Source organism: Atheta coriaria, unplaced genomic scaffold, assembly GCF_025399875.1.
Source record: "Atheta coriaria isolate IRGN ID8LTWV9N9 unplaced genomic scaffold, Caltech_Dcor_3.1 hic_scaffold_4_pilon, whole genome shotgun sequence".
Classification (NCBI taxonomy): domain Eukaryota; kingdom Metazoa; phylum Arthropoda; class Insecta; order Coleoptera; family Staphylinidae; genus Dalotia; species Dalotia coriaria.
The window spans coordinates 9,340,790-9,358,615 of record NW_027045446.1 but is presented as its reverse complement, the minus strand read 5'-3'; the positions used below and the strand labels follow the sequence as shown (position 1 = coordinate 9,358,615).

Below are 17,826 nucleotides of genomic sequence, written 5' to 3'. Positions count from 1 at the left end.
TTATACGGCTTATTTTGATATTTATCGACAAACGTCGCCACGAGAATAGTTTTGTATACAATGCTGTTATCTGCGATTCGGTGTAAACAACTTTTTCTTCGCATGTGTCCCGCGCGCTGTCTCCTAGCGCCGCATCAACTTGCTGCATGCAGCGAAGTCTAGTTTAGTTTAGATCACAGGTAATGTATCAATTGCAAATTCGCGGACAAGGTCGCGTGATGTCGACGCGCCGTCTTTGCGCTCTCTTGCTTTCTTATCATATACTGTCCCGTCGTTGTTTACGCAATTTCGGCATGCACTATTGGTGGATTGCAGCCAGTTTCGTGTCGGTCGCTGTTTAATCTAGTTGTGTTTTGAGAGACTTATATCTTATATCGTTTATTCGGACTTCAATATTCTAAATTTGTGTTATACTCGATGATCAATCGACTATTTATTAGTACTTTGCGACTATAGTAATTTGTTTAATGTTCGGAAATGCCGGTTTTTGATCGCGTTTGTTAGGTATATTACAGTCACGTGATAGTGGATTTGATAACATTCTTCATTCGGCGTTGTGTGTGGTGTCGGTTACTATATTAATCGGATATATACCGGCCCATGTTGATTCTCATCATTAAGAAAAATCCATCAGGCTCGTGTAAGTATTTTTTTAACTAAACAGCGCAGATTGTTTATTTTGTGTTGATTGTTAATTATAACATAATTCAATTGTATGAAATAGTGTTGTTTTAATGTATGTTTTCGTTTAGTTACAGCACTCGTTGTGCCTGGCAGTCCGATAAGCTGTACACGGGTAAGTTTATAATTCAATTATATTTTTCAAATTTACATTTGCTACCTGTACTAAATTAGACGACGGGCATGGTGGGACATAATTAGGAGATAGATATTCGCAATTCAAAAAAGGGCATAAAAGAAACTTTGCATTTTTAGTCAAGTTTTTGGTCCTTTTATCCCACGAAATTAAATTATTTTAAACACTTATCTAATGCAGAATTTTCAAATCTTTCATAACTTTCAATCCGTTGGTCGCTATAGCTTTTAGTTTAAAAGATATGCACTTTTATCGTTTATAAACTCGAATATGTCAAGATCGTTGATTTTTCCTTGTTTATTTAGTTATATTGCAATTAATCGCAATTGTATAGTTGAGTCTCATTTGGTTTACCGTAGCAGGGTGTCGATAGAAGTGACTTGTGTTCCCAGCACCGTATGAGGGTAGCGGTAGAAGTGACTCGGGTTCAGGGCACCTTACGTGAATGAATGTATAGCTGACCCTCATTTACGCATTTCTTCTTATGAATTAAAATTTAATTTCTTAGATTTCCAATTTAACCACCTTATTTGATACAGAATTGTCCGTAGATTAAGACACTGCAATGCGTTCCTTTCTATCTGTTTTAGTTTACGAGATATTCGCGATTGAATAAAATGGGCAAAAATTGAAAAATGTCACTTTTTAGCACTTTTAGTCGCGTTTTTCGACCTGTTACTATAGGAAATATAATTATTTTATATTTTTATCTGATACAGAATTTTCCAATCTATCATAATCAGCAATTTATTGATTGCTGTGGCTTTTAGTTAAAGAGATATGAATTTTCAAAAATTGTCAAAAAAAAGTATCAAGCACCCCCCCTTGGCAATTTTTTCTTAAGAATGAAAATTTCATCTCTCAGATTTCCGTTTTAACTGTTCTATCTGATAGAGAATAGTCCGTAGATTAAGACGCTGCGATCAGATCCTATTTATCTCTTTTAGTTTACGAGATATTCGCGATTGAATAAAATGGGCAAAAATTGATAAATGTCACTTTTTAGCACTTTTAGTCGCGTTTTTCGACCTGTTACTATAGGAAATATAATTATTTTCTATTTTTATCTGATAGAGAATTTTCCAATCTATCATAATCAGCAATTTATTGATTGCTGTGGCTTTTAGTTAAAGAGATATGAATTTTCAAAAATTGTCAAAAAAAAGTATCAAGCACCCCCTTGGCAATTTTTTCTTAAGAATGAAAATTTCATCTCTCAGATTTCCGTTTTAACTGTTCTATCTGATAGAGAATAGTCCGTAGATTAAGACGCTGCGATCAGATCCTATTTATCTCTTTTAGTTTACGAGATATTCGCGATTGAATAAAATGGGCAAAAATTGATAAATGTCACTTTTTAGCACTTTTAGTCGCGTTTTTCGACCTGTTACTATAGGAAATATAATTATTTTCTATTTTTATCTGATAGAGAATTTTCCAATCTATCATAATCAGCAATTTATTGATTGCTGTGGCTTTTAGTTAAAGAGATATGAATTTTCAAAAATTGTCAAAAAAAAGTATCAAGCACCCCCCCTTGGCAATTTTTTCTTAAGAATGAAAATTTCATCTCTCAGATTTCCGTTTTAACTGTTCTATCTGATAGAGAATAGTCCGTAGATTAAGACGCTGCGATCAGATCCTATTTATCTCTTTTAGTTTACGAGATATTCGCGATTGAATAAAATGGGCAAAAATTGATAAATGTCACTTTTTAGCACTTTTAGTCGCGTTTTTCGACCTGTTACTATAGGAAATATAATTATTTTCTATTTTTATCTGATAGAGAATTTTCCAATCTATCATAATCAGCAATTTATTGATTGCTGTGGCTTTTAGTTAAAGAGATATGAATTTTCAAAAATTGTCAAAAAAAAGTATCAAGCACCCCCCCTTGGCAATTTTTTCTTAAGAATGAAAATTTCATCTCTCAGATTTCCGTTTTAACTATCCTATCTGATTGAGAATAGTCCGTAGATTAAGACGCTGCGATCAGATCCTATTTATCTCTTTTAGTTTACGAGATATTCGCGATTGAATAAAATGGGCAAAAATTGAAAAATGTCACTTTTTAGCACTTTTAGTCGCGTTTTTCGACCTTTTACTGCAGGAAATATAATTATTTTATATTTTTATCTGATAGATTATCAAGCCCATTTTTTCTTCTAACTTAAAATTTTATTTTCTGGATTTTCATTTTAAGTAGTTAATTTTTTTTTTTTAATTTTCCGAAGTTTTAAAATTTTCTATCAATTCCTCTGTATCACGTTTAGTTTTTGAGAATGTCGAGAAAAATTAGAGGATTTACCTTGGTTGTCATCCTCTCAAGCTGATGCCTTTTGCCGCATGCAGCACATTCTAGTATCTAAACTATACTAAACTAAACTAAACTATACTAAATAAACTATAATAATGTACATTATTGAACAAAAATGGTAATTCTTGATCGTATTCTGTATGCATACTTAAGCAAGTTGTTTTAACTTATGTTTCTTTTTTTCAGTATTCGCCGTACCCTTCTACTGCTACCTTTGTACGGTGCCTTGAATGGGAGTCACTTCTACCGCTACCTTTGCACGGTGCCCTAAATGGGAGTCTTTATGGATCCTGTAAGAAAAATTAATTTAATTTATGTATATGTATATTTCATTTATATAAATATTTTTCAGTTGTTGCATGAAGCATTGGCTTATCCTGAGATGGCCAAGTTTATCAATAAGGATCAACTGGAGAAGTTCCGTGGTACTGGTGGACGTTTTGATTACTGAAGACGGATGTGTCAACTGGACAAAAGTTTCAAGAACGTATGTTATATTTTGGCAATTTATAATATTTTATTCTTTACTATTCTGTTATTTATTCTGGTTTATAGTGTCCAAGAAATTGAAGATTGGATTGCCGGTGTTGATGATGATTCCAAATACGATTGAATGAATTTACAACATTTGGATGCTGTTATTGATATCATTTTTGTTTATTTTGTTAAAAGTTATAAAAAGAGCATTATGTAATTGCATATTATTACCTTGTTTTCATATTGTTAAAAATGCTGTACATATTTAGAAAATGAGTTGGCTGTGTATATTCTTCATGTTTTAATAAAATTGTTGTTTTATATTTTTAACTATAAATTTTTATTGTTTTATTTGTTCCAAACGGGGAACATAGCTCGCAACATCGTTACTCCTTTAATTAATTCATAAATCCCTAAAACTTTAATGAAAATGTCGCTGCTAGATATGGAAAATAGTTCAAAATCAATTTTATTTTGTATCAATATTAATTTAAAAATGGTATCACTAGTGTCATCTATCCACGAGTAACTAAACTATGCCGCTATTCAAGATTGCTGGAGATTCAGCCTACTGCACTTTCTGCGATCCTAATATTCAAAAGAATTTTGTTACCAATTTCAATGGCTTTCTCGACATAATTTGACGAGAAATTTGCTGAAATGTTGCTGTTCATCAGTCTATATAGTATTAGGAACGCAGAAAGTGGACAGACAGTTCCCGCCAGATTATTATATGTATTATTTTAATTTGTTTCGGTACATATTCAATTTTTTCAATAAAATTGCAAATAGGGCCTAAACCGTTAATGCTAGCAAAATATTTTACTCGAATAATTGATATAGAATTAAATTGTCTATCAGAATCCGAAATCAGAATTTAAAAATTCCAATATTTAATTTTCAACATAAAAAAGAGAAATCTTTGCCTTTTTTATGACGAAATCTTTTCTTTAAAAATTTTTTGTGCCATTTTCATAATTTTTTAATTAGGGTACCATCTTGTAGGGAATTTTTTAAGGATCAAGAATATGTAGTTCTTTTTTTTTCTAGTCCTTTTAGTTGTCGAGATAATTACCATTTAATCTTTTAAATTTAACTATTCCGACGGCATGCACATGTTTCATTCAAATTGCTAATAGGGCCTAAACGGTTAACGTTAGCAAAAAATGTCACTAGAATAATTGATATAGAATTAAAATGTCTATCAGAATCCGAAATCAGAATTCAAAAATTCCAATCTTTAATTTACAACATAAAAAAGAGAAATCTTTTGCCTTATTTATAACAAAATCTTTTCGGTAAATTTTTTTATGCATTTTTGGTCTTTTTTGAGAAGAGTGCGATCTTGCAGAGAATTCCATAAGGATCAAGAATATGAAGTATTTTTTTCCGTAGCCCTTTTTGTTCTCGAGATAATCGCAATTTAATGTCGCCGCTTTCAAGGGAAAAATTAAAGAAAAAAGTCCGACCCTGTTGTTCGAGCAAAAAAATTTTAGGTAAATAAGTTTGACCCTGTTCTTCGGCCAAAAATATTTTAACAAAAAAGTGCGACCCTGTTGTTCGACCAAAAATTTTTTTTAAGAAAATAAGTTTGACCCTGTTCTTCGGCCAAAAAGAATTTTAACAATAAAGTTCGACTCTGTTATTCGACCAAAAATGAAATTTATTGCACAAAACAGTAATATTCTAAGGGTATTTTAAGACACTTTCCCAGAATTAATAAAGTTAAATAGGTATACATTGTGTAGAGGGACTCTCAAACTTTAACATGACGTTGAGAAACTTCAAAAAATCAGTTGGTTTACGAGATACAGAGTGTTTTCCACACCATGTTTTCAATTTTTTATAGAATTGCCTACTTTTAAAGGGCATTTCAGGGCACTTACAAAGGGCCTAGATTGCTGAAATAAAATGCATCGTAAAGAGGGTCTATTGAGCTTTAATATGACGCTGAGATAGTACAGGAAAGTCAGTTAGTTCTCTTGATACAGGGTGTTTTCCACATTATGTTTTCATATTTTTTTGAAAAATGGTGATTTTTAAAGGGCATTTTAGCGCACTTCCAAAAGAGCTAGGAACTTGAAAAGTTATTCATTGCGTAGCAGAACTCTCCAATTTTGACATAGCAGTAAGAAACTTTCATAAATTCAATAAGTTCAGGAGATACAGGGTGTTTTCCACACTATGTTTTCATTTTGTTTGTAAAAATGTTAATTTTTAAAGACCATTAAAAGGTACTTGAGAAAGGGCTAGACGGTTTAAAAGGCATGTGTCATGTAGAGGGACTTTCGAGCTCTGACATGGCGGTGAGAAACTACAAAAAAATTAATTACTTCAGGAGATACAGGGCGTTTTTCACATTATGCTTACAAATTTTTATAAAATTGAGTATTTTAAATGGCATTTTAGGGTACTTTTGGACTGGGTAGAGGGTTGAATATACATACATCATCTAAAAAAGCCTTGAGTTATACTTTCTAAAGGTACAAAATTTATTCATAAAATAATATCATTGTATTTAAACATTAAATATTAATTTAAAACATGTTCAAATAAAATCAATTTTTTCTATAATTAATAAGCAACCCAATATGCACCTAATACACACTTTTTTAAGCTTAATTATATTATGCTCATGTTCTAATCCTGATTCCCACTGAATGCAAATGTAAAGATTAGGTATAAACAAAATACATATAATTATAACCGAAAAATGCTGTTTCCATCTCTTTTGTGACATGACAAGACAAGACAATTGTTATAATAGTAAGTATTTATAAAATTAAGCAATAAAATGTTTCTAAATTAAAGCAGTCCCTGTCGCTTGAGATCCTCGTAAGTCTTCCGATTGACAACATTTCCTTGAGAATCTTCGTATTCCTCTTCGGTCTCCGGCTGCCAACGTTCCGTCTGCTTCTGAACCTTAAGTTTCTCCCATACTGAAACAAAAATAAAAATAATAATTAGTTTATCAAGAATATGTTCGGTTATAGTCAATGTACTTACGTGCTAACGCATCCTCAATTTGTGTGACATTAGCAAAATGCGCTGTATTCGGGATGCCTAAGCACCTCATACCATGCGCGTGTCTCCACTCAGCAAAATGTCGCTGAAAGGCTTTCGGTCCTTTGTACACATAATTACCACAAATTTCACAGTTGTAACTGATGTTCAAACCATGGAGTTTGTACAACCAATATGGAATAGGCTAAAAAATATGAATGATATATTATTCATGTTATTTTGATGCAAATTCTTTACCTTTCCGTCCCATCCAAGCGGTAAATTCTTCGGATTATACGGCACTTCATCGGAATCATCTTCAATACTCTCCTCATCACTCTCCTCGTTTTCACTATCGTCTCTTTCCCCATCTGTGCGCGCCTGTTTACGTTGTACGTTCTCTTTCGTAGCCGCACGTTGAACGGAAACCAACTCGGCTAAGCGGTAAACCTGTGCTTCCATACACGCCAACTCACGATGGCGTAGTTGTTCTTTTTCTTTCGATGCTCTGCCAGCTTTGTTTTTTGCTAGCAATGATGGATCCAAAGAAGTCATGCCTTTGGTAGCAAAAAGTCTTTGCGCGCGTTCTTCTAAAGTCCCACCACATTTTAAACCCAGCGCCATCAAAGCGGATTTTAATCTGTCAAGACCTAAAGAGGCGAGTTCCTCCCAGGATGAAAATGCGGAGAGTTCTAGATGGGCACCGACATTAGCAAGAGCAGAACCCGTTTCTTTCTATAATTATAAATATATTTTTGATTATCAAACATGATCAATTTATCAAAATTTATCAAAAATTTTGTTTAAAAAAAAAAAAAACGAAGTTAACTTACCGGCCATCCAGGAACTGATCCTGATTCCCATTGTACCAGCACCACATCTGCTTCCCTGCGCAACTCGGTTTCCATATCCATTAGAGGTTTAATCCTTTGAACAAACCAAGTGAGATACTCAATCAACGAGAGTAAATATCGACGATATTCGCCTGTTTTGCGCTCTTTTGCAATGTCATACAGTTGATCAAACATTCCCAGGTAAGTAATGTAATCCAGTTTCTGAAAAAAATGTAAAAATAATAAAATAATTGTACTAAAATTAATTATGATGATGCTTACTTCAATGCCTTTCAAATTAATGTACTTTTCATAGCACTCATGAAGATCAAGGAACTTTCCATAGCCTTCTTCATCAGAAAATTCCACCATATCTGTAAAACAAGATAAACAATATTAACTTGAAACAATATAAGTATACACTTTACTTACTGGCCATTTCTTCACTTGGATTCTCTCTGGCCTTGGTCAATTCATCAAATTCAACTGACATTGGAACACTGATCTAAAAATTTAATAAATTTATAGTGATATTGTCATAAATACTTATGAATCTAATTGTATATTACCTCATTTGGATGTTTCCTGTAGAAATCTTTAATTTGCTTCAACCTGTTGTAAAACTCTTGAAATTCATTAGGTCCAGTAAGTGCAGCAACTTCAGCCTTTCGAACACCATCTTTATCTTCATACAAATCGATTAAACGCCCTGTACCTTCAATGTACTTGTCCAGGAGATATTTTAATCGATGGTCCGAGTTAATACCTTCACGATACTATAAATAAAAGCAAATTTTTGATCATTTTTGCGATTTAATTTGATAAAATTTTAATGTTTTTCTTTGGTTAGGTAATGTGAACTTACTGTTGATTTTTTGAAGAGCATTTCCTTCACCATGGCATCGACTAAACGCTCACGTTCTTCATGATATCTTCGCTGCTGTTCCAATATTGTTTCCATGTTTCAATTGGTAATTTGCACAGCGTAGAAACGGAATTTTGATTCTTTAACCTCGAATAAATGGAATCGTTCGTCGTAAACAAACGTTGGGAGAAAGTAGAGGGGCAAAACATGGCGTCTTTTCATGATTACAGAATTACATACACACAACAGCTGCAAAGTTGCATGAAGGCAAAATTGAATAAATAAATCACCGTACAATCCTTGTAGATACGTTCCTCAGCAAATTCTATATCTATATCTTCTTTAACAATCGCCATTTTCTTTAAAACATCCTGTATAACTACTCCATGACTACAATTCTAACCTTTAAAAAAATTCAAACTGTCTTTGATTAACCATATACATAAGAAATAATTAAACAAAATGAGTTATTGGCGAGGATGGCGGTATACGGCATTGATTACTTCGATTGTAGGAGTGATTGGCATTACTATCTATCCAATTGCCATCTATCCCATGCAGCACATTGAAGAATATAGTAAGTTTTACCTTACAACCTAAAATATATCATTTTCTGGTGTAATTTTACAGAAGCAATACAGAAAGAGAATAGGAGGAATGTAATTCAAAGTGAAATTCAACCAGGAAGTAAGTTAAACTATTAAATGAATACATTTTTCATTATAATCAATTATGATATGTTTTTGATTTAGATATGAAGGTGTGGTCTGATCCATTTGATCGAAAATAGATTAATAGAATTGGTAGACATGGGATATTAATTAGTTGTGTATAATATGTTATTTTCTGCATCTAGTTTAGAAGTAGATGCAATATTTATGAATAAATTCTGTTTTTATAAAGGATTTAAAGAAAATATTGCATCAAATCTTAACTTAAAGAACATAAACTGCAATACGTTTAAAAAAGCATCATTTGAGACTTATTTTCCATATGAAACTTAAATAGAACCAAAGATCTGATAGGAATGGAGAGAGGAAGCTAAAAACCAACGACTTAAGCACAACTGAACTCTTTGGTACCTGCGCATGCGCGCTGATCTTTTACACCCTCTGTCAACCCGTAAAAAGAAGTGGGGAAGGTAGGCTGACCTCTAGTTACTAACGTGCGAAGGTACAATACCCGGGTGTAGCTCCTAAACGTTAAACAAGAACATTAAAAATGCTTACTTTTATTATTTTTCTAATAAAAGTTTTATTCTTATTTATTCAATCAATGTGAAAAATTAGTCGAATTATCGGTATCCTAAAAACAGAATGCAAAGATTAAATGCAAACAATTCATCCGGTTGCACCACTGCACCGCATTTGAAAAATTTTTAAACGACTGCGTTAAATCGGTATCCTAGTAATATTCATTATCGGTAAAGACTCTTGAAAATTGTGTTCAAAGATGAATATTGATCTCGGGGTCTGTACAAATCACACGGGTTGATAATGAATGCCACAGAAAGGCACGTCGCGTTTCTATCCGGACAATCATCGAAAAACGCTCGCAGTATTAAAATACAATGTGAAAAACTTTTGCATATCGTGTCGTGGAAGATCCATTCTCATCTTTTCCTAATTGATCGACGATCGGAATGTACATGTCTAGCTTATAACTATCTTTCCCTTCTTCTTCATCTACATCGCATGTAAGAAACATATAAAAATGTAAAATAAAGCCGCGAATAGAATCTTGTCAAAAACAAATAAAAATAAATTAGTACAAAACAAACGTATGGACGGAAACATAAAGTTTAAGATGCAACTAATACTCCTTCGGTTGTTCTCGGCTAAATTAACTAAACAATTTTTTCTTGCATTACGCAATTAAAGTAAAAATAATGAAACACGTTGTACTATTGAGGCCTACATGAGTTTTCTCTTCTCTTTTTCTTCTTGTTTTTGGTTTAAATGAACCACTCCTTTTTCTTTTGCACGTGATGCCCGGTTGTTCCGTGGACAACTGCAGTGTCCGGATCTAGTGCTGTGTCAGCACCAGCGTCCTCTTGCGTCAAATACTCGCCCTTGTGTCGATGCAGGTAACGACCAATCAGAACAGCGAGAATTACAAGTGCTAAGAATAATATTGCTAAAACACCTAGAAACACACAAAAATGATTAAATATTTTAATTTTAAATGATAATAAAATATTAATATACTTACTGCCCAAGATAGCAGAGTCCGTTTGATTGTAGGCCTTCCTAAGTTTTTCTTCGTCAACGATTGGTGGTGGACGAGTTTCGACAATGTTCGGAGGATGAGTGATTGGTTCCACTCCACAGAAGTCTTCAGTTAATGGAGCTGTAAATAATTTTTATTAATTTAGAGTTAATTCATAAAATTTGATGATTTAAAACTTACTTCCTAATGAATTAACATTGCCAGGTCCTTCCTGTTGGAATAGTAACTTCAATGGATAAATATCATCAAATTCCACTCTTGAAACACACCCAATGAAACCCTCTGTCATTGATTCGTTCTTTCCGATGTACATATATTGAATATTGTTGAATTGCGCATCTGCAGACGCTTTAATATTAAAGTGGAACTCGACTGGTTCATAGTTATCCACTTGTAACACCAGAGTCGCCCCACCATTCTTTCTTGACAAGTGTAGATCATGGTATTGCCCAAGACCAAAGTGTTTATTCGGATAGATAACTTCTTGGCGTTCAAAACCAAAGTCAAACACGATTCGTAAATGACCCGAGTTGGAAATCATGATAGTCAAGTATTCTCCGGTTATATTCGAAGAGAAACCCAATAGGAAACCTTTGGGATTAGTAGTAGTAAACCCAACACGGATATTTTCAGAAATAGTTGATCTCCATGAACCCATAAAGTCGTATTTGATCAAAGAACTTTGCCTAAGATTAACACCGATTTCATCAGCGCAAATTGGACCCTTGAATGCGGTCCAACGACAGTCACACCAATACCCATCATAACGCTCGTGACAAGTACCATTATTCAAACAAGGATTACTCTGACATTTACCAACACAACCCTCGGAGATACCATATAATCCACGTCGCGCATAGGATCTCAAATCAACATGGACGCCATTAATCAAAAACGAACGTATGCAACCAGTGAAACCATCTCGGTAATCCGTAGTAGCTCCCAACATCAATTCAGAAGTAAGATGCAAAGCTCTCACTGGACCTGGAGGTTCCCTGATTTCCGATTTCAATGCGCCATCGATCACCAACCGAGCGGATTTACGATTTCTTTCCACCGAAACAGAATGCCAATTGTCATCGGCTAGTTTATAAGAAGTCTCGCGTGTTACAGCAAGCGGGCCGGAACCGACTTGATATTGAAACTGTAGTTGTGTCCCACCGATAATACTCAACTTGATGTAATCGCTGGGTCCTTTCGAGTGGAACAAAACAGCGTTTTCAATCGTTGTCTTAAACTCGAAGTAAATATCACCACTGTGACCCATGTCAAATGTAGGCAACCCAATTGTAGCATCAGAAATGCGGAATGTAACAACATTGTTAAACAAGTCATCACCTTCGCAGATCAATGGTCCGAGCGCATATCGTCCTTCTTTTTCATCCAGAGCATTACCAGTATCACCAAAACGCAATTGTCTCACTGGTAAATTTTCTTTTTCAGTGATATCACCGCCATCCATCGCCCAATCATCGTAGTTAGCGTCGCAGTTACACCATTTTGTTGGATCACGACAATTTCCCAATATTCCACACTCGCATTTTCTTGATCCAGGCAGTGCACCGCCCCAATAATCCATACGTTGATTATGCCGTGACACCCACCACGAGAAAGGTTTGTAGTTTAATTCATCCGAAGGAGAATTAAATAATCTTGAAGATTTACATGAGTATTGAATGTGTTGTCGGCAAGTTAGGGATCTGTTGAGTAACGCTTCGATTTGATCATCATTCGCGTCATATTGAATATCCTGCCGGAAACTGCCAGGTTCTTGAAAACCATCAACATGTGTTACATGTTCATTGCTGTGTTGTAACACTGTAGCCGTCCTGCCATCGGAATAAAACTCGCAGGTAACTTGAAAGGGATCCAAAGGTCCACTTCCATCAACATCTACTTTAATATTATGCTTGGGTCCTACTGAATAGACATTTTTATACGCCTCGCAAGACAACGGATGTAATGATGTATGACAGACAGAACCACCATAACCAGAATCAGTACAATCACACATAAATTCCAAAGAATTCTGCTTGCAAATACCTCCGTGTTCGCATGGATTCGGATTGCATCGGTCAATCATCCTACAAGCATCAAACACAACTTCATCCTCACAGCAATACTCCTCCTTGGACCAATCCGTGGGCAGTTTGAAATTCCCATCGATCGAAATCGTGCGCATGCAGCCAATGAATCCAGGCATATGCGCTTGGATTTGATCACCAATGGTTCCGGAAATGCCACCGGCAATCATGTAAATGCCACCGGTGACGATCTTCAACCTGCGCGTTGTCTTCATTGGCCGATAATCCACACTCAGGACTAAGGTGTTGGTGTTGATTGTCAGTACAACACTGTGCCATTTGCCGTCGTTAAAGGTCTCCTGGTAATTATCCAAAATCACGCGAGGGTTATCCGGCGTGACCAGCTCCACTTTTATTTTACCGGTTTCCAGAAAGATGGCGACGTGTCCGGATGAAGAAAACGCATGGTATAACATCAGGCCTGTTTTTTCATAGGTTCTAAAGTGGAATGATGAGTTTAAAGAAGTCATGCCTTCGTAACCCTTGAGTCTTGCAAAGGAGTTAGCCGTGAGGAATGTGACAGGAATAATCGGCGGCTCCGGGCAGGATTCCATCGTGTTGATACGTTCATATTTGAGAGCTTCGCCCCATTCATTGGCTTCTTTGATATCAAGAAAAACGCTTGTTGAGTTGATGTAAAAGTTCTCAATGCAACCGGTGTAGTTCTGCACGACAAGCAAACCCTCTTGATTATTAGGCACGCCGCCGATATAGAACCCACGATTGAGGTTAAGTCGCATAAACTCGCCATTGATACGACCATGAACAATAACCCGATCAACAGAGAATAATATATCGCGCCGGTTGCGGGATATCACAACGTCGTGCCAAATGTTATCATCCAGCAGGGAGCCGACTGATAGACTCGTCACAATGCCAGAACCTAATAACCCATTAATTTATTAATACATTCATCAACAAGTCATCAACACAAAAGAAAAGAAAATTGTTTCTTTATTAACTTACCAAGATCTATATTTAGCAGCATTCGATTATCGCGTAATTGCAGCGCGATGTAATCACCCTGCGTCCCTCTGGAATAAATCAGAATGCCATTGGCGGCGATGGTCTTGAACCGGAAGCGGAAAGTCTCCCGCGCGGCCGAAATCGGCGCACGGAGTAAATCCATGCGCAGCAGTGAGCTGCCATTGAAGTACATCGTCTCCGAAGCTGTGCCGATGCAAATGTAAATCAATAATTAAATCGAAAATGGTAATTTCAGAGTTAATTTGCTCACCATAGTCGCAGCCGTAGAGCTCGACACGCAGGGAAATACGATCGCGCCAACGCGTTGGATTCACACGAATCCATTGCGCGATGATTGGAACTTCGAATTCGTTCTTCACAACCGAATTTCCGTCGACATTACCTTTGAACATCTGGGTAACACGCATGCGCATGATTAAAATGGAGACATTTTTGATTTTGTTGATGTTTAAGTAAATATTTCAAGGCACAAAGCGTAATAATTGCATTTGTTACAGTTTTTGGCGGAAGAATAAAAGAATGTAAGCACCTGAACTTCGCCCCGTGTGTCAGTAAAACTCCTCCACGCCTCGCCGTCGTCAGAGAATTGCACAACGTATTCAGTGACGTACTCGTTCGAGTGCGACCGGCCCTGCGTGGCGACGGAGCGCACCTCGAACCGGCCGCCCAGGTCGAACGTGAGAAAGTGATAGTACGTGCTCTCCACCGGACTCCATGCCGAATCCCCTAGTTAGGAATGGTTTTGTTAGTAAGCGAACAATGATCCAACCGCGTTTTCACCTCCAGAAAACCTCCTCGTTTGTTGTTAATGTTTTAGGAAGTTGTGGAATCAAGGGGGTTGTGTGTATTGTGAGAGCGAAAAACAAAGCGAAACTAAGCGTGCAATCAAAGAAATAGAGAGCTTAAACTACGGTTAGACACGAAATCGATGCATGCGAAACACAAGCGTGCTAAATGTTAATTAATCAAAATGTTATACATATGTTAAAAACAACTATTTATATATATATTTATAATTAATTCGGTTGTTGTAATGTTTTGTTTTAGGTCTCACCATGATGTTACCGCCGGGTTCTTTAAAATCGGCATAATCAAGTCCGTTGGTGCCATAACTGATGCTGTACTCCATCACATATTCAGGACTGTGAGCGCGCCCTTGCGTCCAAATGCGTGTCACGTTCATTATCTGCCCCAGGTCGATGATAAGCTGCTGGTCGAAGTCGCTCGAGGCGGCCGTCCACGCATTTGCGCCTGATTTTCGCGTGGAGAAACACAAAATAATGCAAAATAAACCAAAAAACTACCACTACGACATCAACTAAACACAAATTAATACAATAGAAGCACTAAAATCGTATTTTAAAGCATCTAAGACTAAAAATATCGCAATTTAATTTTTCACATAAAAAAAAAAACGACTATTTCGCATGCGAAAACAATAAATTACGTTACACATTTACCACCCCTGGCAGTTTACACGAACTGTGACTAATTTCATACGCGTGTGTATATAATATTCCTCGTTTTTTACTTGGCATGCAATTCTATTCCGGTCGGAGTAAAAAATGTGTGTATGTACAGTAAGGAATGGGGAAATGTAACCCTCAGCACGCAGATTTCGTGTTGCAGTCGCAACATTTCCGATGAGGGATGGCGAAACAAATTGATAAATCAAACAAATCGCCTATTAGGACACAAATGCGGATTGTGGACGTTACGGAAATGGTAATAACACAGTAATAAAAACTTCGTTCGGTGCCATTCAGTGCCGGTCAAATAAATTGCTTCTTAATATCCGCGCAGATGTCAAAAGTCGAATAACTCATGAGTTACTGAGTGCTTACATGCTGGAAATTTCATTGATAAAACGCTTTTTGGCATCGCGTGAGCTGTCGTAACAAATTGCGTGTTATTAAAAATTATATTGTTGATTTCTTCAGGGGTTATGAACTTCTAGAGTCAAAATAACACAAATTTTTGTTTCACGCTTCATATTTAATCAAAATTTTAAGTTTTAAGCAAAAATTTATCGAAAAATTTTGATTTTTAATTTGATCAAAGCCAAGTTTCATAATTTATGGCACGTCAAATCTATTTTCGAAAATAAATCAACATCTACAGTGAAGTGATGCACTCGTAAACAAACCGTGACTGTATTTACTTTTAATTTATAAACATCAAATACCATAGGCACCAAATATTGTTATTAGAGTTTATTTTAAAGAAATATGCGACTGGGGTAAGGATAACATCAACCAAAAATCACATAATTATTCATAGAATGATTCTTCAAACATTAAACTTAATTTTACTTTCTCCCTTTTACTATTATACCAATTAACAACCCTCTAAACTTTCTAAAACTTTCCCTTTTGGGTAAAATAAACCAGTATTTTAATTTTTCTCCAACTTTTGGCATAATCGCGAACATAATCAATATCCTCGCTTAATAACCGCACAGCACCATCCATAAGCGTGTCAAATGTTAAAATCTCAAACAACCCCTTCGGTTCAGCGCCCTTTTCAGTTTCTGTCGTGCATTTTATCGCCACTGACACGCAATGTTCCTCATCAAGCAGTTGCTCCTCAAAGCGCCAGTCTTGTTTCACGCCTTTTAAAAATAACCGCGTGTCTGTTACCAATTCCTGGTGCTTAAACGTTTCGTAATTATTTTAAAACTAATATCCTGTAAGTTAACCGTGATACCTACACCTATAGCCTTTACATAACTTTCTTTCAACGCCCAATGCCTACAAAACATAGCTATTCTATGTTTTTCTGTGTTTTCACCGCGAATTGTCGCCCATTCATGCTGAGAAAAATGTTTGGTCATTATCCGGAAAAAATCCTCTAAATTTTTACCACCAGTATATTCTAGTTTCATAATATCAACCCCTAATTGATAATCTTGTGTGGGTTTATCACTACCAGCCAACACAGCGAAATTCCCTTGATGTGAAACATTAAACGCGATTTCGGAGGTATCGCAATACGGTTTGCCTTTCTCATCGCGATGGAAACGAATTGATTCATAAGGGATGTGCGTGGTTGTGTGAATGTATTTGCGCATTAGTAAACGGCCTATAAGCGATGCTTTGAAATCTTTGCGGAAGACGAAACGTGCCAGGCGCTCCTTTTCCTCGCTTTGCACGCAGGACGTGGCCAGCAGCAGGTCGGATTCGGTCGGATGCCAACGCGAAAAGTCGAAGGCCCAGCGTGCCGATGACATTTTTATGAGGGCGGCGGATTGTGGAGAAGTTAATTTGCGGAAACTTGATCGGCTAACCTAATTGAGATCAAGTTTCACAGGAATTAATTGAGAGAAAATCAAATTTAAAGTTTGAATTTGAAGAATCATTCTCATTCTATTAATATACGCGTTTATAAAATAATTTAATTTTTGACTTACCATAGAGAATGGCGTTTTCAGGACCTCTTTCACTCAATGATGAAGTTGCTTTGATTGCTGCCTTCTCTAGTAGTGGGTAGTTGCATTCATACTCATAGTATATACCTGAAAATTCGACAAAAATTAAATGTCATGTTTTATGCCGCCACGTTGGAATTTTCATCTTCGTGAAAAATCCCTTTGCAGGTTATAACACCGCATTCCATACCAAGAATGTCATACAATAATGAATCACATTTTCCACCTCCTAAGATAAAATAAACACTCTTCAATTGAATGACTCACTTGATATTTACTAGCTAGTTGTGTTAATTATTAACAATAATAAGAATTAAAACATTAAATCCTACTAGAATTTCAGACTGACTTGCAAAAACAAAAATAACATAATCCGATCGTGTTTTGTTTACCCTCTTCGCGATTGTCTTTTGTTTGTTTACGCTTGGTATGTGACCGTTATTACGTATGCAAGCGATACATTCGCGTTCGTGAGTTGCGTTTTTACTTGTAAAATGACGGCACGCGCATCCCTAGCCTAAATGAACGACACCCCGACACGAGGGATGAATTGTAAGCGAAGATGGTATTTACCTGCGTTCGCTGATGAATAAACCAGTGTAAAAAACAACAAAAATTGTAAGTTTACGATATCCATGACTACATGACACGCCACTACTGGTTACACCCAAACCCGACTCTCACTATCGAGAACGCGCTGCACTCGCCGCGATGCTTCGTTTGTTGAAAGTGGTGGAACTGGAAAAGATCTTCGAGCATGCGAATGCGAATGGTTACAATTTGTGCC

General features: G+C 36.1%; 4 protein-coding genes and 1 long non-coding RNA gene across 6 annotated transcripts; 2 read left to right on the top strand and 3 right to left on the bottom strand.

The window, feature by feature from the left end:
- Positions 1–254: 254 nt before the first annotated feature.
- Positions 255–3,948, top strand: LOC135790374 (uncharacterized). Its single transcript, XR_010547739.1, has 5 exons — positions 255–640; positions 753–796; positions 3,321–3,426; positions 3,487–3,621; positions 3,690–3,948. It is a non-coding gene; the product is annotated as an uncharacterized lncRNA (long non-coding RNA).
- Positions 3,949–6,079: 2,131 nt separating this feature from the next.
- On the bottom strand, positions 6,080–8,544 carry noi (splicing factor 3a subunit 3 noi). The gene is made up of 8 exons (XM_065300976.1): positions 8,313–8,544; positions 8,017–8,223; positions 7,880–7,952; positions 7,730–7,821; positions 7,448–7,669; positions 6,873–7,349; positions 6,618–6,819; positions 6,080–6,550 (listed from the first exon to the last, which is right to left on the bottom strand). Exons 1-8 carry the CDS (start codon positions 8,406–8,408, stop codon positions 6,417–6,419), a joined length of 1,503 nt encoding a protein of 500 aa, XP_065157048.1. The 5' UTR covers positions 8,409–8,544; the 3' UTR covers positions 6,080–6,416.
- A 115-nt stretch (positions 8,545–8,659) lies between these two features.
- On the top strand, positions 8,660–9,199 carry LOC135790705 (small integral membrane protein 20). The gene is made up of 3 exons (XM_065300977.1): positions 8,660–8,889; positions 8,943–8,999; positions 9,065–9,199. The coding sequence occupies exons 1-3, from the start codon at positions 8,775–8,777 to the stop codon at positions 9,100–9,102; spliced, it is 210 nt and encodes a 69-aa protein (XP_065157049.1). The 5' UTR covers positions 8,660–8,774; the 3' UTR covers positions 9,103–9,199.
- A 342-nt stretch (positions 9,200–9,541) lies between these two features.
- On the bottom strand, positions 9,542–17,818 carry Nrx-IV (neurexin-4). 2 transcript variants are annotated; one of them, XM_065300175.1, is made up of 8 exons: positions 17,613–17,818; positions 17,022–17,126; positions 14,142–14,338; positions 13,863–14,004; positions 13,592–13,795; positions 10,722–13,508; positions 10,524–10,661; positions 9,542–10,457 (listed from the first exon to the last, which is right to left on the bottom strand). In XM_065300175.1, the coding sequence occupies exons 1-8, from the start codon at positions 17,674–17,676 to the stop codon at positions 10,267–10,269; spliced, it is 3,828 nt and encodes a 1,275-aa protein (XP_065156247.1). In that variant the 5' UTR covers positions 17,677–17,818; the 3' UTR covers positions 9,542–10,266. The 2 variants fall into 2 exon arrangements, with proteins under 2 accessions (XP_065156247.1, XP_065156246.1); XM_065300174.1 differs by lacking the exon at positions 14,142–14,338 and adding an exon at positions 14,667–14,863 and having other exon boundaries at positions 17,613–17,817.
- On the bottom strand, positions 15,811–16,895 carry LOC135790122 (L-aminoadipate-semialdehyde dehydrogenase-phosphopantetheinyl transferase). Its single transcript, XM_065300176.1, is given in 2 exon segments — positions 15,811–16,283; positions 16,286–16,895. Coding segments are annotated over 2 exon segments (870 nt in total). The 5' UTR covers positions 16,842–16,895; the 3' UTR covers positions 15,811–15,969.
- Positions 17,819–17,826: the final 8 nt, after the last annotated feature.